Source organism: Netta rufina (assembly GCF_964035555.1).
Source record: "Netta rufina genome assembly, chromosome: 2".
Classification (NCBI taxonomy): domain Eukaryota; kingdom Metazoa; phylum Chordata; class Aves; order Anseriformes; family Anatidae; genus Netta; species Netta rufina.
Window position 1 is genome coordinate 90363197 of NC_140124.1, and position 22114 is coordinate 90385310.

A 22114-nucleotide genomic window follows, 5' to 3' on the forward strand; every position below is an offset into this window, starting at 1 on the left:
AGTGACACATCTCATTTATTGTACAGCCAAGTCAAGGGGCTCTTTACCCCCTCATGATGGCCAAAGTGATAAAATACCCCATTACTTGAACTAGGAAGTCACATCAGAGCAGCAGAACAACCAAGCACCTCTTGGTGAAGTGGAATGGCCCCACACAACCACACGTCCATACAGCTGGGTTCTTCCACATCCTCCTCAGCTCCACCACACTTGGCCACTTTCAAGTGACAAACATCTCAGCTCTGCTGTCTTGTGGTGGTCGCACTAACTTTGTCCTGAGGTAGCTGTCCCACCTGGGCAGGAGCTGCACCATCAGGAGCCTGATGGACTCTTGCAAGAGTACGGTTTCTCCTTATACATAAAATATTATGTATGTATATATTGGCCTACAGACTGTATGGCTGCAGCAGGAAGGAGCATCCACATCATCATGGCTATCTCAGCTTAAACTAACCTCTCAAGGTGGCTCAGTCCCCCTCATTTTGCCCTTCAGAAACCTGAGGACATACACTAATTTTCACCAGCCTCTATTGCCTCATTTCTTAGAGGGGATGGACCAGACCTGTGCCAGCTTATGGCAGCAGACATCTGGCCCCTTCCACCCTGTGAGATGTCATAAAGCTTACTTGCTTTCTAAGCCCTGAGCATTGCCTTGTTCTGCTTTGTGTATTACAGACAACCTTTCTTCGAACATAACATTTCTGGAGATGCAGAAAAGGCAGAGTCTGCCTGAGGTATTTGCGTGGTTCCCAGGCATTAAATCTATTTACCTGTTACTTGAAACTAAATCCATTTGAGGGTTGTTCAATGGCTTTAGTTAATTAACCAGTTTTTAATTTGATGCTGGTTACTCTTAAATTCAATGAAAAAAAGATTATTTTCAGTATTGTCTCTTCAGATAAGAAGCGATACCTGCGTTTCCTTATATAACCATCTCTTAGTAAGTAGCCCAGAAAGATTTGTTATTGCCTCTTGAAGCTAAAGAAATGTCAGAGGTATTAAAACATTGACATTTTGTTGCAGTTAGATTTGTGAGATAAACCAGACAGCTGCCTGAAGGCAAGCTACAAGATTACTCATCCGATTTTGTTGCTGCGATATGGCATTGTTGCATACAATTACCATGACTCACTGCCGCTGTTGTCAAGCTCTACACCAACCGCCTTGCCCCATTTGTCATGGTTATAATGGACTCCACAGAGCCAGCACCAGAAACCCAGAGCTACTTGTAATGTTTGTTTTGATAATGAAATAAAGGGCTTCTCAGAATCCTTATTTCCTTCACCAATGCAAAGTGAAATGCTGCATGCGACTCGTTCAGCAGATGCTGAGAAAAACCGTACTAAATCCTTCAGGTGCAGAAGGATAGCTCAGCCATGCCTAAATGCCCTAAGAAAATATTGATTTTAAAAAACATAAATAAATAAAAAAATTTTCTTCTTCTTTCTTTCCTTCCTTCCACCCCTCCCAGTCCCATTTTCATTTTATTACAGTCCTTTCCAAGAGCACTGAGTAGATGAGATGAAAATAGCTTGCCTGGTGCCAGGAGGTCGTCTGTCTGTGCACTCAAGATGCCTGTTCTTCTTGGTCACCTACTGTGACCTCTGACTATGTGCAGATGTAGCTCTGTCCTTCGGCTTTGTGTCGGTGCCTTTGCACTTCCCATCACCCCTATTTTTGATCTTGCTAATTTTAGACATTGAGAAGGCAGACAGCAGTCATTCCTCAAGACAAAGGCAGAAGCAGCACTGGTTTCTCTTCCTGTTGGCCAGGACAGCCTGCGGGGTGCCCTGGACTTACTTCACCAGTTCTCCAGGCTGCCTAACTCATTGCAGGTCACTGTGAGACAACTCACTAGCACATTTCTTCCCTTTCTCTGAATATATGTTTCAGAGACAATGAATACATCTGGGAATCGCTTTCTTTTTCAGAGAAAGCAAACAGGATGAATAACTTTCTGACAGCTGTAAAAAACCAAACAAACAGCTTTACCTGTCTCCATTTGGGGGTAAGAGATGTGCTCTAGCAGTACAGCAATGAGATTTGGCTGACAGTGTCATGACTTCTTCCCTAACCCGTGATCTGGCTGGGCAGGCAAAGCAGTGTAAAAGCAGAGGCCTGAGTAACATTAGGAAACACCATTCCTCAAATTCCCAGCTTTGAATTACAATTAATTTTAAGAACATAAAGCTTACCATCAACATCTCTGCAGTCTTCTTAGCGTAAGGAAACTCTGCTCAAAATCCAGCAAGACATTACCTGCCTCCTCACTGGCTCTGTTCTTGGTCTTTGTGCTCCCACTGGGTTGTGCAAAGGTTCAGAACAGCATTGTAAAACTTAGAGGAACAGCAACAACATCAGTAGGGGGCCCTCCACATCAGTATACCATGCACGTTTCCTTTCTTTCAGCTGGAGGTGAGCACATCAGTTCAAAGCCAGATGTCCTCCCAAGAGCATGCTTGAATGCTGTGACAGCTAGTTGATAAGGGAGATGGGGGAAACCCACAAAATGACAAAAACATCTCAGAAGCTGCCAACCTACTGAAAGATATTGATATTTTAATCGATTCAGGTTACACTTGATGATCTCTGGAGATCTTTTTCAACCAATACCATTACGGCTATGCCATATTAAAACCACCTGAAATGTTAGAGGAGAAGCACTGGAAAAATCAATACAAATTTTTTCTAAGGCACCAAGCCGTTGATTACACAAAGACGCAAACCTAGCAGCATTACAGAGTGTGTAGCAGGAACACCATGCCAGAGAGAGGCAGCAACCTGTCTTCTCTGTGGCATCGCAGTCTAAGACCAGAGCAAACCATTCATGACACTGTCCTCTGCAGCTGGACCACTTCCAGCCACTGGTTCATTGAGAGAGCCGCCACCTCCATCCTGCCTAGGACACTGCATGCATCTCAGTGCAAGTTTAGAAGCATTCTAGTAGCTTATTTCAGCAGTTCTTGTGTATACACATGTGCACTGCTTCCTTTCAGTCGGTTATGTCTACCAGACCTTTTTCTGTCCTGACCACAGCTTGAGTTATGCTGAGTCACAAATTGTGGTTTATTATATATTATTTTTTGCAAAGATTCCAGATTCCTACTAGCTGTAAGCCTATGGATTGGTAACAAAAGAGGCCATAGATATTTCTATCTCCATGCGAGTCATGATATATATATATATATATATATAGGTGCAGGTAGTATTTTCTGGCATGACAAGACAGGAAGGAAACACTCTTGTATTCACCTGGATGTTTTTAGAGTCTTCCCTGTCTTTTGAAAGGCTTGAAGTCCAGCCCCCACAGGAGCATGGTACATTTATCAAGCACATTTATCATTTACAAATTCTTTCTCTTTGTGCCTGAGGTCCCCTGGCTACCTTTCCTGCATGGCACATTTCTGCCTTTGTCTTTGCACTTGCAAACCATGGTAGCTCTGGAAAAAAAAGAAAGAGAAAAAAAAAAAAAAAAAAAAAGCAAACTGTAACCCCTCACTTTGTAGGACTGGTGCCCCACCTTTCAGCTTTTCACATGGAGCAGAGAGCTCTGCCTGCAAGAGAGCTTGATCTGTTTGCTTGTTTATCTTGCTCGATACACAGCCATTGTGCAGAAAATCTCAATGAAGTTTAACAACTCCAGTGAACCGTCACCTACCACCTCTGTGAACTACAAACCAACACAGTCCGAAAGTAAACCCTTTGGGCAGAAAGAAAAGGAAGTCAATAGATTAGAGAATGCAGGTATGACTATGAATAAAGCGTTTTCCAGCAAGTTTGGAAAACCACCAAAGCAAATAGACAGAGTTATTCATTCCTGACGGGTATTGTATATGTTTCTTCCAGGTGTGTGCATGAGTGTTTATTCATGTGAGAGGAGTTACCCCACTTCTGCCCTTTTAGCGCCTCAGTTTTTAGGACTCCCACTAGTTTTCCTCTTTAAACTTTTCTGAACCACGCTGATTGCACAGCAGGATGACCTCCCCCGGTTAGTGCCAACCATCAAGTTTTCTTTATCACAATAAGCAAGAACTGCCTCAGCTTTGAATGACAGGGTTTCTTCAGAGCAGGGGCAACGATTTATTTCTCTCCTTAGCTCATGAAGAAGCCTGACAACTGCAGGGTGTACTCTGAGCTCACAGGAAAGAGGCTTAGACTCTCTTGGTCAAGAGCCCTCTCCCTGTCTCTCAAGAGCCCAAAGGCCAGGAAAGTCTATTCAGTAGGACTGCCCCAACTGTGAATTTCAGCCTGTTTTGTGAGTTATCCCATGTTAATTGCCAGCCTGTGCCTTTAGAGGCGTGCCCAGCACCTCAGCCTTAATGTGCCCTGTATATCCTATCCTTGCTGGTGCTATGTCTAGGCTCTTGGCAGCAGAGGTATCTCCAGAAAACAAGAGTCAAAACAGTATGTTGCTTTTTTATATCCCCCTGGTATCTACCCAAGAGAAAGTCTGTCAGCCAACTGCAGCTTTCACATTTTTACAACTTCAAGACTTCTGTTCATGACGCTGGTAAACCAGAACTTTTCTAGGTTAGTTGTTTAGACATCATGTTGTATATCAGTGCTGTCTCGTTTCAACTTTTTTGGTGACAGTCCGTTTGCTCCAGATTGGGCCAGAAGGCTCTAACTGTGCTGTTTCAAGGCAGATGTTTGCATTTGCCCAATGTCTTTCCATTGAAGGAAAGGGATGTCAATATCAGGATTTTCTTTAGATTTCACTACATCTTTATTCAAGAGTACTCACATTTCTTTGGGTTCACTATCTAGTTGTTATTTGGACATTAGTACTTCCATTGCTAGGCTTTCTGAAGTGATCCCATTTCCAAGTGGATGCTTTAGCTGAAAGCCTGTTGTATGAAGTTTCTTTCTGTTGCTCACATATACACTAAAATAAGAGAAATCCAGTAACACAAAAATAAGTTAAACGAGAGAGTAACTGCAAACCAAAAGCTATGTTTCATTGCTTCAGAAGCAGAAAAAGGCCCACCCGTGAAGTGGCCAAAGCTCTCCACTGCCCATGCAGACTTTGGCACAACTCTCTTGTCCTTTGCTCTCCCTGCTTCAAAAAGTCAGCGCTGGAGTCTGTCTGATGCCAATGCTTATCCCTGCCCGTGGCAGGGGGGTTGGAGTTAGATGATCTTTAAGGTCCCTTCCCTCCCAGGCCATTCTGTGGCTGGCACAGCCTCTGCTGTGCTCTCCTGGGCCACATGTACCACGCCACTGCCTAATTGCATCCTTTTCTGCTGGCCATGGAGAACGTCTCCTCATTTCTGACCTGGAGTTCAGCCAAATGGTTTTGAAGGACTTTGTCTAGAAACACAGTCTGTGGCCTAAAGAAGTCCTTTCTTTCCCTGCTCAGGTAGCTTCAGCCCCTACCAGGCTTTCACTTAGCTCTTGCTAAGGGTTTTACATCATGTTTGGTCTCTTACTGCTCCTCAGAAACATTCACAAAATGGAGAGGAGTGAGTTCCTCTTCCTGTGTTTGAGCTGCTCAAGCCTCCACAAGTTGTTTCATAGGAGCGCTCAGCCATTCCCCACCTCTCCCTTGCTGGAAAGCAGTCTCCTTCCCTCTCTCCCTCCCTCCCTCCCAAGACTATCTCACAGCAGCTTACTCCTTTCCTTTAATTTCCCAACCAAGCTCTCCTTCCACATGAAGTCCCCTGGGAGGAGGACACCATGCTTCTGCCTCAACACCCCCATGTCCTCCACCCTCCTGCAGCTGGCAAGGTCCCCGTATGTCCTGAGCCATGCAAGCCTTACAGGTGAGGTTCAGTGCAGAGTCCTTACCCAGACCTGACCACATCACCTGCAGGGAGGAAAGCAAACCACCCACCTTTCTCAGAGCAGGCTGCAGCCTCTAGGCTTCGTTATGTGGTACTCTTTCCATCAGCAAGAAGGCACGTCAGTAAGGCAGCAGAGCCTTGCTGATCAAACGGGGCTGGTGAGAGCATCTCACAATGTGAAGCCTTGGTACTGCACTCAGCTGCTTGAATTTACCCATTTATTTCGGGTGAGGCCTGGGAGACAGCCACACAGTGCAGCAGAATGTGTGTTTAAGTGCCTTGCTGAGCACAGGCCAAAGTTTACCTAGAAGAAACAGGCAGGATTTGTGTGTGGAAAAAAAAAAAAATAAAAGAAAGAAAAAAATAACTGTCAGTGAGGCATGGAAATGAGAAACATATCAACAATAAATTAGCCAGAGATGAGCATTTGGGTTCATTTTTCATAGGCTTGCACATCTGGCTAATAATGAGATGTGATCTGCTGCAAGTTCTCTCTCTGTATATGAGCCTCTGTTAGGTGCTTAGGGGGGGAGGAATCCCCCCATCCCCCTCAATGCTTCATTTCCTGTTTTAATTTCATAATGGACAGTTTGTGTTTCCTACAAACAACGATGGGATCTGTTTTCTCTCCCAGGAGCCTGCTCGCTGTATTTGGTAGATGAGCAGGAGAGGGAAGCAGCCTTTAGGAGGAGATGGATGGCACAGCCCCATGCGCTGTCCACTGTGATGGGCATGGCAGCACCACAAAGAGCAGCAATCTGCCTCAAAGGGGAAGATTTCCTGTTTACCCCGAAGGGCAGCAAGCTGTTTATAGAGGAACACTCTTCCATACTAATGAAAGGGCTTGCGGTCAGATTGCTGGCAGCTGAGCCCAGCCCCAGGCATCCGGCAGGGCCGTCAGGCAGTGCCAGCCTGGGATGCTCTGGGCAGCTGCAGGGGCTCAGGTCATTCCTCCATGAAGCCCATTCCCCCATCCCAGCCCTGCTGGGCTCCTGCAGATCTCCTCCAGGTGTCAGTGGTCCAGTCCCTTCCCCACTGCTTTCCTTCAAGCCATTCTGTGCCACAAAAGGACATGACTTTGAAATCTGATGTCGTAGGAGTTGCCCAAAAGGCAGTCCCCATCCTCCCGGGGTGGGAGTTGGTGGGATGAGATTCACACCTCTTGTTGGGCACAGGAAAGCAATAACTCTAAGCAAAACCCATTTATGTTCCTGTTTACACATAAGGAAGTGTGAGGTGTGTGAGTGAGAGGTTAAGCAGCCTGTGTTTCACGGGGTGGCTGCCAGGAATGCACTCGGTAGCTGCTGGAGCCCACGGTTACATTCTGCGGAAGAGATATATGCATAATTCATATACTTTTAATTAAATGGTGGTATCTTGCAATATATTGCATTTACTGTAATTACATTTATCTCCTTACACTCTTCGACCTACTGAAGCATCACTTTTTTTTCCTTTCGGTTACAATCTGAGCATAAACAACACTAATTGGACGTTAGGACTAAACGTGCCAGAGGAGCTGTGCCAGGCTCTCCCCACCAGAGGCAGCAGTGCCAGAACAGGATGCCTGAGAGCTACTCAGGGAGCTGCCCTGAGGTGACCCAAAGCTGCAGGAGACCAGTCCTGCACATCCTAAAGCTCCTCTCCTGGGCATTTGGGGATTGCCCAAGCCGTTTCAGTGTTGCAGAAAGCTTTCTTTCAGGAGTAGGATGTCCCTAGAAAGAGGAGCCTGGAGTTTTTGCTGCTCCATACATAGGTAATGCACCCATCTAGGAGATGTGTCCCCCCTGAAGACAAAGCTGCTGAAACCTACCAAGACACCCTCTTTTCTACTGAACTCATTGCTGATCTCCACGTGGTTTTATGACGGGCCCCATCAGGTGCAGTGAAGGTAGCAGCTTACCCTCAGCTCCCAGCATTTGGGTGTGCTGAGCTGGGCAGGCATGGAGCAGCATCCTCAGGGACAGCTCTTGTGTGGGAAGGTGTTTCACACCACCACAGGTGGGACGCAGGGCTGGCAGTGCTGGGGTTTGAGTCACTGCGCTGACACAGCTCTCCCAGAGGGGGAACCAAAACCACGTTGCTGGGGAAGGATGGGAGATGGATATCCCACAGGTGGATAAGGGTGTCAATTGCTTGGAAAAATCCTTCTGTCTGCCAGAAGTTGCTTTTTTTTTTTTTTTTTTTTCCTCTCCAGGAAGGTATTTAACAATTTTGGTTTCTTAGCTGCTGCTCTACAGGCTGGATTTTTATTTATTTTCTCAGCACACATACATAAAGGAAAAAAAATACAGTTTCACTGAGACTTACTGGTATGTTTCTCGTGCGAGACCAGGTGGGCAAACCCAGAAGTTTGTTATTGATTTTATTGTGAGAGCAGTAGCTCAGGTTTAGCAGGTGAGAGGTTGTGCTCTTATTAGGAAAAAAAAAAAAAATGTAAAAGAAGAAAAAGAAAGGAAGAGAAGGAGAAAAGCACCCAGCTTGTGCTGCCCTTGTGATTTATTACACATAATCTGCTGCAAGATTAACGCCAGCTGAGTTGCTGTGGGAAGAGAGCACTTACTTTGGAGCACCTGAAGGGGATTAACGAGTTGTCAATTTGGCTTTATGAAGAGATGAGATGCTCCTGTTCCTTTTCTGGGGTTCGAAGTTTGGCACAGTAGCACACAACAGTGTAGCTGATGACCTGATGAGAGATCACCTCATGGTGGTTGTTGAGGTGGCCCAGGCAGCCTGGGAGCAGATCACTGCTGCAGGTGCAGGTGGAGGAGCACCTACTGATGGCCAAGGAAAGCAAGGGGCTTCAGAAAAGCCCAAGAGTTTCACTGGAGAGGAAACAAAGCCAGAAGTACTTGTGTGTGAGGGGAGGGATGCTGCTGGGGGGTGAAGGAAGCTGTGAAGGAGTAGAAGGGCACGTGCTGAGCAGAGGAGGGCTAGTGAGGCAGCATGGATGGATGTGAAGGGGCTGAGGAGCAGGTGGGTGGAAGAGAGACCTGTTCACGGTGCCTTGTGTTAACCAGCAAAGTTATCACAACCAGCCTGAACCAACATCAAGCCTCAGCTTGTCAGGCTGGAAACGAAAAAATGAACGGGCTCCTGGGCTGTGAAGCTAAACTCAGCCTGTCCCCAGCCCCAAACCCTCCCCTGGTGGTCCTGGAGGTGCCGATGTCCTCCAGCAGGGCAGCACGGGGCCCACTGCTGGGGGTGCTCACAGTCTACTCCCTCCCTAAAAAAAACCTTCCCCCCTCTTGCCAAATTACCCCATGACCTTGCCAAGCCTGGAGCTTGCAGGAGGGCCCAGCTCAGCTGGAGCAGGCAGCAATTAGTGCAGAAATCTCATTGTTTTATTTTGTTGTTTTGGAAAGCAGCAGGGCAAATAATTAAATTTAAAAAATAAACCTCGAGTTCTTTAAATCATTAGGCCCAGCGATGCTAAGCCTCACTGACTAAGTATCTTTGAGGAAAAGAGTTTATGTTGCATTTTCTTTGCATTTCCAAAAGAATTTTTGCTAATGAAAGGCAGCAGAAGAGCTGTGCAGGAGGGTAACTGGCTCCCAGCTTGCAGAGCAGGATAATCAGTGCGTGAAGCAGTAAAGATCCACGTGGCTTTCATGCCTCGCTGCTGTGAGATGCTGTGCCAGATACTCTGATGGCAGAGCTGTGTGGCCACTGGAACGGCGTCCCACAGCAACAGTAGAAGGACTCACTTAAAAATACATAATTGGCATCAACTGCGTATGCAATGATGCAGTTCTGTATGTGTAGCTTTAGAATAAACTAAAAAGGCAAACATTTTAGGTAGTGCTTTGCTGTCAGTGCACACAGCATCGGATGGCGTGGGTTTTGCTGCTCTCTTTTGCGGCTTGTTCCACCAGCACAGGCACCTTTCTGCCCCTCTCTGTGGCAGGTTGTGTGCAGCACAGCCAGGCTGGTAGCTACTGTCTTATCTTCCCCCCGCCGAGTCAATCGTGCCTGCGTGATGACTGTTTTCTGCTCTAGAAAGCATGTCCCCTGAGAATTTATCTTAACGGCCTTGTGTCCAGTCCCATAGATCAGTCATCTGATAATAAAACCAGAAATTGTTCAGATTTGCATCTCTGAAGTCCTCACGCTTCTCCATCTCAATGAAGTTATACAGGAGTGTTTGCTGACCTCTTAGAAGACAGCTGCTCATTTCCCTGCACCCCAGGACACTATTTCTTTAGCGAAGACATGTATTAAGAGGAATTAATTAACTACGTTTGCTGGCTGGATAATCAATTTTCTTGGAATAAATTGAGCACTGATGGAAGAACGTTGATCTGTTGCTTTCCCTGCACAGAGATTAAAAATAGATGAATACCCAGCCGGAGAAATCGTGATGGGATCATATTCCTTCCCAATATAGAGTTTTGGCAACCTCAGAAAATGGGGTGAATGTTACTGGGATTTCATTTCATAAATGCACTGTGAAAGTGAATGTCAAAATGTCCTGATTTAGAGATCTTTGAACAAAAGGAAAGGGAAGTGTTTCATTCTGAAGCAACTTTTTATTTAGTCATTTAAAAACCAGCAAAATCAAGGGAAAATCTAAGTGAAATGTTTTAGTTGTGTGAAAACAAAAGCTATTTAAAATTCTATTTAATAATACTTCTTAAACATATTTATTTATTACGTGTTCCTTCATAAATCAATTTAATAAATTGGGGTCTCCCAGCACTGTGTCAAGCAGATGCTTTCTCCCCACCCCTCCATTCCAGTAGTGATTTTGCCACCTGTTGAGCCCCAGCTCAAAGACCAGCAGCATGCCATGGTTCATGCTTCTTTACCTTGGTCCTGACAATGTTTCATCACTCTAGTTTTCATCAACGCGTGCCCCAGCTAATGACCCAACCGGCATGCTACAATGCAACCTGGTGTTTCCTTTATATATATGTATTGCCCCCATGCCTCCTAAGTCACTGATTTGACTACAAACTGCTCGGACTCTCGGGTTTATTTTTCATTTCATTTATTGCAGGCATGAATACAGGAACAGGTAAACAGCTGAGCCGTAAAAGTTTCTCTCCAGGAATGTTTTCAACAAAATGCCATCAAATACTGCCTGATGATACACGCTGCTACTAGGATGGAACAAAACGATGTGAGCAATCTTTCTTTAAAGCTGCTACCCACCAGTCAAAGCTGCAGCTGCCAAAGAAGCCTTCTCCTCCACTTGCTTGCTCCCTTCCCTCCTTCTCCCTGCAGGTTCTTTTACGGCACTTAACTTTACAAAACACAGTTGTGAGGCTGATCTTACATGCAATTACAGATCAGCACCAGTATATTTATTGCAAACTCCTTGAACATCAGGACATCAAAAAAAAAAAAAAAGTTTAAAAAAAAAAAAAAAAGAAAAAGGGAAAAGAAAGAAACAATATTTGATTGCATAATTACAAATAGTTTTTTGTAGCCAATGAACCAGAAATGTATTCAGGAAAAAGAAAAAAAAAATAAAGAAAGAAAAAAAAAGAAAAACAGGATATTTGTAAACAGTTCAAACAAAACATGATGCTGCCTCCAGTGAAACATTTCACTGCATTGCCAGCTCTGTTTCAAATGGGCACGTAGGCAACCTGTTGCAAGAGAGTTGTGAAGCCATGAGCTGAAACTTCTGAGGAGTTAATTTTCAAACATTGCACTTTTCAGGGTCTGAGCACATTTGCAACGTGAAAAATCTGCACACACTGTGGGATCTGATAGACATTTGGGATCTCAAACAGCATTTCTTAAGAAAACCTGGTTATCCCTTTTAAAACGAAATAGTGAAAACACCAGAACCGCACAAAACCAAACCACAACTGGTTGTCTCCTGTGAGAGACTGCAACATGAGAAAATATTCAACTCCTTGCATAGCTATTTAAATGGCCAATAAATTTTGCTGGAATCACCCAAGCACGACAACATTGCGTTCTGCCACTTTGCGACTTCACACTTGAAAGCTGGGCTCTGCTGACGGGGTCGGAGCACCCCGGGGCACTACCCCAGGTGGGCTTTGCTGGCGTGGTGATAGCAGAGGGTTCACCACCAGCTGCTCCCAGACTGGACACAGCTCTAATGATGCCTCCAAGCTTCTGCCACCGTAAGCTCTCCCAGCTCTCTGCTCTCCCCGTAAGGGATAAAAGCTGTTCTGACAACAGGGTGTTTTTGGTGGTGTATTTACACCTAACGTGCAAGGCTTTTGCTGGCAGAGCTATGTCGATCACAAATCGTACCTCAAAGGACCCCTGGATGATGGAGCCGTGTTGGCAAGGGCTTGCAATGTAGACCTAACCAGAGGGACCGAGAGCAGGATTCATCTCACTTAACTTTAAGCAATACAAAGGTAGACTTTTAAGTCAGAGGCACCTCCAGAAGGCAGTCCCTCTCACCTCTCTTCAGGCGAGAGTTGGGCACGTAACGTTAGGTGAGATGAACCCTTTCCCAGGAGAGCTGAAAAGACAGAGTCCTTTCAGATACCCCTTTTTGTCACCAGCTCTGGAGACCATGCTTCAGAAGGCTGCTGTTTAAATGCGTTATCTTTACACGTGTCAATGTACATGATAATGATAGCCTGTGCTGGGCTTCATGCTGCCACAACTACATATGCAAGCTCATTAAAGCTAGCTCAGATACCTCTGCGCTATTATATAGACATACCTTCAGGCAGAGTATCCTTTAACACCTGTAAAGTTAAAGCCTGGGGGCAAATCTAGACTATGTGCCCCTCGGCTATGTTCACGTTGACGTTGTCTTGTTTGCAGTAGTTTTGGGTAACAGGTGTCCTGACACTGTAATTCCCAACCAGAGGCGAGGCAGGAGTGTTTATTCAAAGGATGTGAAAACTGAGACGCTTAAGCGTGGCTGAAGAAAGTACATAGTAAGAAAGAACAACGTGATGGCATTCTGCAGTTAAAAGCCGAGTTCGGTATCAGTCAAACATTTTGAATAAAGCTCCATTAGACTGCAGAATAGGAAACAGTGGCAGCCAGTGGATAAGACACTAAAACAAGACAAGGCAACGTACGTGGGGTTGTTCTGTGGGACCCATCCCACCGGAACTGAGTGGCCACACGAGCCTTTCCCTCTCCATCTGGGGGCACCAAGGAGGGAGCACTCTGCCCTCTCCCAGCTATGCCAGAGCACACCCCAGCCATGGAGACCTGGCCACTGCAAAGTCACCTTGGTTCGTGTTTTTTTTTTTTTGTTTTGTTTTCCAGTTCTGAGCAGCTCAGCTTAATAATTTTTATACAACAGGAGTAAAATCCTGCATTCAAAATAATAAACTAATAGCTCGTTTAAGAGCCAGAAAATCAGATGGGCTGGTCTGAGTCAGGCATTCCGTTTCGCTAAAGGCTTTTGCATATGTGACCAGACTGCCCCAATGCAGGTAATCGGATGTCTGTCCCCAGACCTGAAGGCATATTGCAGGGTTCCTAATGTCCATTCCAAGGCAATCAGTACAACCAAAGGGTGTGCTCAGATTTGTTTTCTTCTTGATAATGACTTTGTGAAACAGCTGCCAATGCACATACAACTGGAGGCTGTCTAACAGCAGGCAGCAGACCAGATTTCAGCTAGGGTCAGTGTTGTGCCATTCCTAAACCTACTTGGCTTTCCTCTCCCAAAACAGCATCTCTGATTAGAATCTTCTTTTACTTATTCTTCCAATGCTCAGTTTTACTTGGGTGCAGACAAAAGGTGCTGTCGCTCCTACCTCTACCAGCACCTTCTGGGAGGCAGTGAGCGGAGAATAATGGGAAACAGAATATTTTCACCTCCTTTCTGATCTCTTCACAGGGATTTAAAGTTCCTAGTTAATTTTTAATAACCCTGGGTTGATGGAGAGGTACATGGATACATAAGGAACAGAAATGCCTTGGCACTGTAACTAAAAGACGGATGGTGTACAGGTTGTATCCGATTACCCAGCAAAGCTATCTGAGTGCTCTGAAATCTGCAATCCAGGTGTGTTTCTATAACTCCTTGTGCCCATTCCTCATGTTGAGCTACTTCATTACATTTTGCATTGCAGGTTTCTGCCTAACACTTGCGCTGTCTGTTTTGCCCCATCTTACGGCAACAGGAAAGGTTTGGGGTTGCCAGATTTGAACTGGGGAGCCTAATGCTAGTTTCTTGTCCCAGTGAATATAAAATAGACAAGTCATTTTATACCTCTGACATTGCAATCCACAGTCCTATAATGCTCTCAAGATTATCTCATTTCAGCAAAAGAGCACAAGCTAACTCTGAAGGAAACTCAGTCTCACAGCAGTCACTTCCCAGCCTCCACACAAGCAAACGGGTTAAGCTGAGATAAAGCCATCGTAATCAGTACCAAATTAAGGACAATCTTTTATCTTAATACAAACCAGAGAACACAGTGTACAGAGTAACAGAAAAATAAACATCTTCAGCCATACAAAACGCACAAAAGCTTTCCTGTTGGAATAGTACCTTGTAGCTGACGGTCAGTTGGTGGTGGCGTTGTAGATAACCCTGCACTGCTGAACAGGGGGAAATGGAGAACTATATTTTTTTAAATTTGTTTTTAAATAGGAAACTGTTGGTCGTGTTACCTGCATGCCACAAACACACTCCTTGAGGTCCTGCTAACAGGGGAACACCCACCACCGAACCTTGTGCCTGAGACATTCCCACCACAAGCGCAGGCGGCCTGCGTGCGTGAAGCCAACCTTCAAGGCCTTGCCCCTAGGGATGTGCTGATTAGTAGTGTGAAAAATGGGTAGAGACACAGCTAGGCCACAAACTATTGTTATTTTTCCATGTGATCCATCCATTACTGCTGGTCAGGAAGGTGGTTTGTCTATCCAGGAGGGAAAACACCCTCTCTGTATAGGCTGTGCCCACACTGATGCGGCTCTGCAAACCTCCAGCGCAGGGCAGAAGCCCTCTGAGTGTGGGCAGGCCCTCGTGCCTAGGCAACCTGGAGAAGTTAAAACTTCCCACTGAGTTAAAAAAAGTCAGTATCAAGCTAGAAAGTCCGTAGCAAACTACTTTAAACAACTGTTTTTTTTTTATCTTTAATGGAAATAAAGTAAGATTTAGTTTCAGGTTTAGGTCAAGACGGCGGACTATAGGGAGCGTTGGGTGTGTATACCTGTACGGAGGGGTGTCCTCCCCCTTGCAGCTATTTATATCTCTGAGTAAAGGTTAAGGTTAGGAATTTAATAAGACAGCCATTCGTTTTTTCTGTGGAGACTAACAGTCCTGGGGTTAGGATGTAATAATCATTCTTCTGCTTTAAAAATGATTCTTTAACAAATAGCAGTAGCTCATTGCAATTTTCAGTTGTACAAAATGACATATTTTCTATGTTACTATCAAAATATTCTGCATAACATTAATTTCTGTGCACTTATTAACATATGTACAGAACAGTGTTTCCCAATAGAAATCAGTATGCTCCTTGCTGATCCTTTTTGCCCTAGATTTACCAAAACCAAACCTGAAATTAACTGTGTTAATAGTATAAAATCTCAGGAGAGACAAAGGATTGAAGGTTTATTTCCCAGCAGCAAACGAATAAAGGAACTCCTTCAAGTTAAAGTCTAGCCGAGACTTAATTTTAACCGACCGTGGTGAATCCAGGCGAGTCAGGAATATCACACGTTTTCCCGATGCATTATGTTGAGTACACAGAAGCAGAGGAATGTAAACAGACAGAAGGCACATGAAAGGCCCCAATCCATTCTCCATCTGACGGAAGCGAGAATTTCATAATTCTGTCATCAAGAGTCTTTTCATCATTTTCTCTCTCTCAAGTTCACGCCTCAGAGTCTCAGCGCTGTGTAATTAATGCACAAACAGCCAATTATGGGAACAACAATAAGTCTCAAATTTCAATTTAAAATAATTAACATTTTCAAAATACCAAAGGAGGGGGAAAAAGGTCAAACTCAATTCAGTGAAAAGCTGATAACTGATGGCTGATTCAACAACAAGTACCACTTGATATTTCTGAAGAGCAAACAGAAGCAAGAAAAAGGACACAAAAAGACCCACATGGCAAAACAGTTTATGTTTTAACCTCATCGCCATTAAAGGCTGCCGATTTCAAAGGAAGCTGGACTAGGACTCTAAAAATAAAACAAAGCAGCTACAGTAAATGCCAACACACAAAAGACTGATGTTACAGCCCTCTGCTCCTCAGCATGGTTTGAGCTGGGGGGGACAGCTATGTAAACTGAATTTAGCACAGCCCTACTTCACCTGCACCCATCAGGGTGGAGAAGCACAGCCTGAATGTCCTCGCTCTCACATCGAATTGCTCTCGAGCCTGTGGGCTCTGCAGCACTGGGAGTGCCCTGGGCTGCTGATCCAATCTTTTTAATAAATAGCATGGGGAAGAAGACCAACTGCTGGCTGTATTGTTCTGGGAATTTAGCAGCTAATGCTTGGAAAGCAGTTTGCAGACATTTTGTTCACAGACAAGGCAGGGGTGGAATCACTCATTTGAGCTGGGGACATCCTGTGGAAGCTGAGCTCAGTACTGCAGCTTCAGAACTACACTTCCACCGTAACGACATATTTTTAGGTGAGTTAGCAATGTTGACCAAGTGTGCAAGTGCAATTAAACCAACATCTGCCAAAATAGTTAACAAATGAAAGTGGGAATTGACTGTAAATCCAAAAGTAAAAAAGGCTAATGTGTTATGATGCCAATGAATGATTTCTGTCTTCAGCATAAGCTTAGGACTTCTTGTGCTCCAGAAGTATTGAGTACATCCACTCCTGCATTTGTATTCAGTAAATTATCAGCTTGGGAAATTCAGCTTTGATTAAACTCTGGAATAAGAAGCCAACATGCAAAACCAGCAGGATGAGAGAATAGAAACTGAACGCAGCTGCTTGTGGAAAGATGGAATGGCATTTTATTTCTCTGAAAAGCTATAAGAAAGGCCAATGTAGCCTGACATTACAAAACAAAACAAAACAAAACATACAAACACAAAAATGAAAAAACAATCAGTGTCTGCTTTTCATTTAGAAGAGCAGGTATTTCTCAACCTCAGCTTTCCCCCATGGACATTTAATTTCAAAAAACAAATTGCGACAGCAATTATTAAAGGAAAACCTTTGTGGTTCATGGGAAATGACTTGCCTGAGGAAAATCTGTAAAACCCTTTCTCTACAGGCCATTGGCTGTAGAAATGGTACACTGCTGGCTGCAGCTGTTAATTAATCTTTTTTGTTGGTTTTTTTTTTTTTTTTTTTTTTTTTCTCAGAGCAAATAGGAAGTATAGCTATTTCTTTACAAAGCTCACTTATTCTGAAGTAGGTGTCAAGCAGCAACTCAAAATCTTTTGGTATCAGCAGAAAAGGCACTTTAGAAATATGGTGAATTATCCCCACTGTAATTATGATAGAAAAAGAGAAATCCGGCTGACTCCCTCACTGCACAGAGCATCATAGCATTGCTGTGAAAGAACTGCACAGTACCTGTCCGCCAGCGAAATTGGTTTATGTGACGTGTATATTGTCTGCACCGTTGGAGTCGGTATAGTCTCTGCCAGAGATCTCAGGACGGGCGATGGAGCTACCGGCGATAGCTTAGGCGACGACTGCACTGCACAGCACTGCAATTTGCTGTCCGTAAATTCTGCCTGCAACAAAAAAAATGCATACAGACACGGAAGGGAAAGGTGTAGGTTAGCTTCTACTGCTCTTACGTACTTTCACCACCCAATTCATTGCCAAACACTCAGTAGCAGCAAGCCCTAAAGAGAAAGTAGGCTGTAGCTAGAGCTGCCCTGTGCAACATCTGTGGGCACGGAGCAAGCTGCCCCGCTGGCAGCTGTGCCCGAGGACGAGCCCGATGGCTCTGTGAGATGAAAACGCCCTGTGTGGGACTGGCAGCATTCAGATGAAAGGCATAATCAGTCTGGAGAATGCTGCTTATGATTGCGTTTTCCCTAAAAACACAGCAGCATGCTGATGAGAAGGGTTTTCTGGACTGTTCTTCACAAGTTGTGTTCAATTTGCTTTGTGGGTCCTCTGACTACACTGCTTTGTGGCACCCACTTGTAGTCTAGGTTTCAAAGTCCCCATCCCTCAGGAGGAATGCTCTCCAGCAGCAAGTGATGGGCAATATTAAACCAAGGTTGGAAGTGCTGGTTACAGACAAATGGCCAAATCTTTCAGGTGAGGCAGGTCAGTACCACAGGATTACAGAGAAGACCAACCCTCCTATGTGGCTGGGAGGGAGGGGATAAGCCCTAAAAATAAATTAGCCCTGCTTTGTGTTTTGGCAAGAACCATTTCTCATGCCAAACCACAGTGGCTAGTGCCTACAGTGCTTGCATGGCCCTGACCTGGGAAGGGCACAGAGCAACTTCAGTTCGTCAGTGTGTTGGGACCACTAGGGGATGCTCCTGCTGGCACCAGCTCAATTTCTGTCGTGGCAGCTCTCCCTCCTGTTCAGACTTGTGGCAGGGAGGAAGAATAGTCACTGTCATAAGGGAGCATATGATAGTGATACAGCTCTTTGAATAGCGACTTTTCTTTCTTAATTAGCTCTCAAAATTTGCAAGCCACATAGTATTAATCTAAACAAACAAACCAGTTTAGTCATTGGGACAATTACTTGAGCCCAAGAAGGAATGGCTGTGGTAGGTTTGCTCGCTTATTCTTTTAGCATGTCCCTGCTCGTGTTTCAACTAAAAGCATGTGATATGCTCCAAGACAAGCTCTGAAGCAATAGAAATTCCATTAATTCCACAAAATTAATCAAAATGGAAAACATAAAATCTACTAAAGAAAGCCTCCCTCTTCAACCTTGGTCAATTTTATGTGCAAATATTGGCTAATGCAGCCTGTTCAAACTTCTCTGTCATTCAGCTTTCAGAACTCAGCCTTACAGGCTACAGGGATATGGGGTTTGGTGTTCCTCGCACAGGATCCCCATCCTCTGAGTGCTGCCAGGTGATACTCATGGCAAGAGCATGAGACACCACCCTGTGAGGCTGAGGTAAATTCTCCCAGCCTCACTGAAATCAGCAGAACTATGGCAAATTACACTTGCTGAAGATTTGCCCTGAGTACTCAAGTGTGTTTGCTCCAGATGATGGTTTTACTGTATATATCCAAAGCATCTTTTAATAACTGTTTACAGAGTATGTTTGAAAATATATATATTTATTTGGTTTAAACAGATATAATTCCATTAATTTTAAGTTTATGTGACTTATTCCCACTGAGAATATGGTCATCAAGCCATGCCTTTTCTTTGTGGAAGTCTCTGAAACTCAGGGGGGTTCCTGGCACGAACCTTCTTTTTAAGCATTCCAGGAAAACAAGTTCTCTATTTTTTCCTCAACACCAGTGGACAAAGAGAAGCCCTCTGCTCAGTAACATTTCAATGTCTTGCTCCAAGCAAAATAAATGAATAAATAAGTAAAAGTGAAGGGGGAGCAAGGAGGAAAAAAAAAATGAAAGAAAAAAAAAGGAGTCTGAAATGCTGATAGCTGTGTGCGACTGGAGGACACTCGGAGATAGATCTTGCTAGGTGCAAGACCTAGCACTGATCTAGAGCTTTCCCTTACAGCTTCCCTCTGGGGTTCAGCTACCTCCAAGCCCCTGGAAGAGCCCACGCATCAGGGTGGACTGAAACACTGCTGAGGAGGAGCACGTTTCCTTGGGCTGGGACAGAGGACCATGAAACACAGGACCAAAGTGTAATTAACCTTCCTAATTGCTCTCCCATCCTCAAGCAGTCCTCCAGGTAGTGGCTGGTTTACCAGCTGGTTTATTAAAGATATTTGTACATAACTCACTTAAAGCAATGCATGGGATTTCATGATTAGGTTTTTATTGTAATGGTGTTTGAAATGTCTGTGATCTAGATTCTGCCACCCCTGCCCAGGAAAATGAGAGAAAGGGAGAATTTCTGAAAGCTAAGTTTGAACTTTCCTTCTTTTTTCCTGTGAGTGTAATGAAAATTTCAGCATTTGAATTTGCCATGAAGTAACCACTTTCTACAGGATGGAAATAGCTGTGGAGAAAACATACCTGGGTAGCTTCTGTTTGGATTTTAAAGTTCTATGCCCACCAATGGAAAAAAAAAATAATTAATATTGCTCTCCTATATTTTACTTTCATTACAATCATCATAGGGAGAAAAATAATTTCCTGGCAATCATTACCCTTTAATAGGAAAGCTATTCTGGGCAAATCTTTTTGCTTACATAAAGCACTGTGATGAAAGATACGAACAGTGTAACTTTGGCTTAGGTTTTACAACAGACATACTATCTGGACTTGGGCAATCTAGTGAAAAGTTGCTGTGACATATTCCTTTTTGGATTCATTTATTAAAAGCTCAACAGTAGCACTGACTTATCCTGTGGAGCCTGACCAACTCTGGCTTTGAAATACTTAGGTGGAGAAAAGCAGTATTTAGATCCAATCCCACGATCAGGTTTATTGTGAAAGAAAAGCCTCGCCCTTTAATTCATTAAGTGCAGACAGTCACTGCACGTGGCCCAACAGAGACTGAAGTTGTTTGTCTCTGATCATATGCTAGATATAGATCAGAGATACCAGTAAAACTTAAGGTTAAAGGCTGAAATGCTTCATTCTGTCAGTGTAATTTAAAACAAACAAACAAAACAAACTAATAAACTATAAGCTAGTTGTTGCGGTTTACAATTAGAAGCTGGGAATTTTTCTTACAGACCAGAATCCATTCTCCCATTGGAAAGGACAGGAAAGGTTATAATTAGAGTCCCACATCACATATTCCATTATATCAAGTCCTCCAAAAATCTTTCAGAATGCTCTGAATTGCCTGAGTAGATCATTTTGTCACACTTATTACATAATGCTCCTACCCTTAAAGTAGGGCTTGGATTGAACTTTATTTTTGAGTGGTCAAATAATTGTTTCTGTTCACATGTAGTTTACTTTACTGAAAAAAAATAAATCCCAACTTCTGTGAAAGCTTAGTAAGAATTAAGTTCAATATTTGATTCAGATTATCAAGTAAACACAAGAGTTTATACAAGGATATCATTGCAGTCGTCAGCACACTAACCATAATTATTCCTTAAAATTCAGATGCAAATTCAATGAAAATCAGGCCCCTTTTTGTGATGGCACAGCAAGCAGTTTCAGGCAGCAGGCCATGCAGTCGCTAGACAGAGGACTGAGTCATTCCCACTCCATTGGAGTGACACTACGGAGCTTCAAAAGTCCTGAACTGAACAGCATTTGGGGTCTGACTGCATTAGCAGTGAGCCTTGACCTTTAACTCATATTCCTCTGTCTAGTAAGCAGCAACGTCTGAATGCAGGCAAGTTAATTATTTGCATAATGGGAATATTTAACAGATTTTCACTCTAAATTCTGCTTGGAATTTATCTTTTTTTTTTTTTTTTTTTTTTTTTGAGGACTACTTAACACATAAGTTTCTGAGACTGTTAAAAAAAAGTCACTTGGAAGTGCATTAAATACACAGTTTTTTAGTTGCACATTCTACTTACAGAAAACTGTGGTACTGTTGTAAAAGGATCGAAAAAAGGATTAGATGTATCAGCAGGGAATGTCTTTATCTTTAAAAAAGATAAAGAAAAAGATGTTACTTTCAGAGCATAAAAATGGAAAATAAAAAAAAAAAAGCAGCAAAGCATTGCAACTATAGTGACATATCCAACAAATTAGAGCAGTTCAGCAGCCCTTGGACCAGACCAAAAAAGAACCCTCCAAAAATGCATACAGAAACCTGATGATGAATAGTCAAAGCATAAATATGAAAACCTAATAGACTGATTTTTACCATGTAATTAAATTTGTTGTGCAGGTTCTGAGCTGATTGCATACAATATACCTTCCAATTCTGTAAACAGTCACTGGATCATTACCTGCTTCCTTCAGCGAGCACTGCATTTAAAAATATGCAATATGAAGTGCAGAAGCAATTTTTTACAGTGCAGAAACTTCAGTTGAAGAGCTTTATATATGCTTTACATATACGCTTTACATATTTTACTCCCCCACATTTTCAGTTACACAGTTGTTGTGCAAGACAAACGATCACATAAGATGGGATCGAAAGATAACTCCATGCAAAATAAAAGATATGCATGGACAATTGTTTGTTTCAGGCAGCTGCTGGGACCTGTCTGTCTGTCTGTGTCAAGCGCTGGGCTGTGCTCAAGGATGAGCTCAGGAGGTTTTTATTACAGGACCTGGAGTGGACAGGTTAGACACCAGCACGTCCCTGCACGGAGAAGGCTCAGCCCAGAGCACTTCTTTATTGTCACTGCCCCAGGCCCTGCTGGAAGTCACTTCTGCCCTGAAAATTATTTCAAAC

The 22114-nt window shown here is 43.7% G+C and overlaps 1 protein-coding gene across 1 annotated transcript in view; it reads right to left on the reverse strand.

Moving 5' to 3' along the window:
* Positions 1-15519: 15519 nt before the first annotated feature.
* Positions 15520-22114, reverse strand: part of EPB41L4B (erythrocyte membrane protein band 4.1 like 4B) — a gene marked incomplete at both ends in the record, with an annotated part of 163375 nt that continues 156780 nt past the window's right edge. Inside the window, 3 exons of the mRNA XM_084283244.1 lie at positions 15520-15589; positions 17245-17408; positions 21285-21353. Coding sequence (XP_084139370.1) covers positions 15520-15589; positions 17245-17408; positions 21285-21353 — 303 coding nt within the window. The remainder of the gene's footprint in view (positions 15590-17244; positions 17409-21284; positions 21354-22114) is intronic.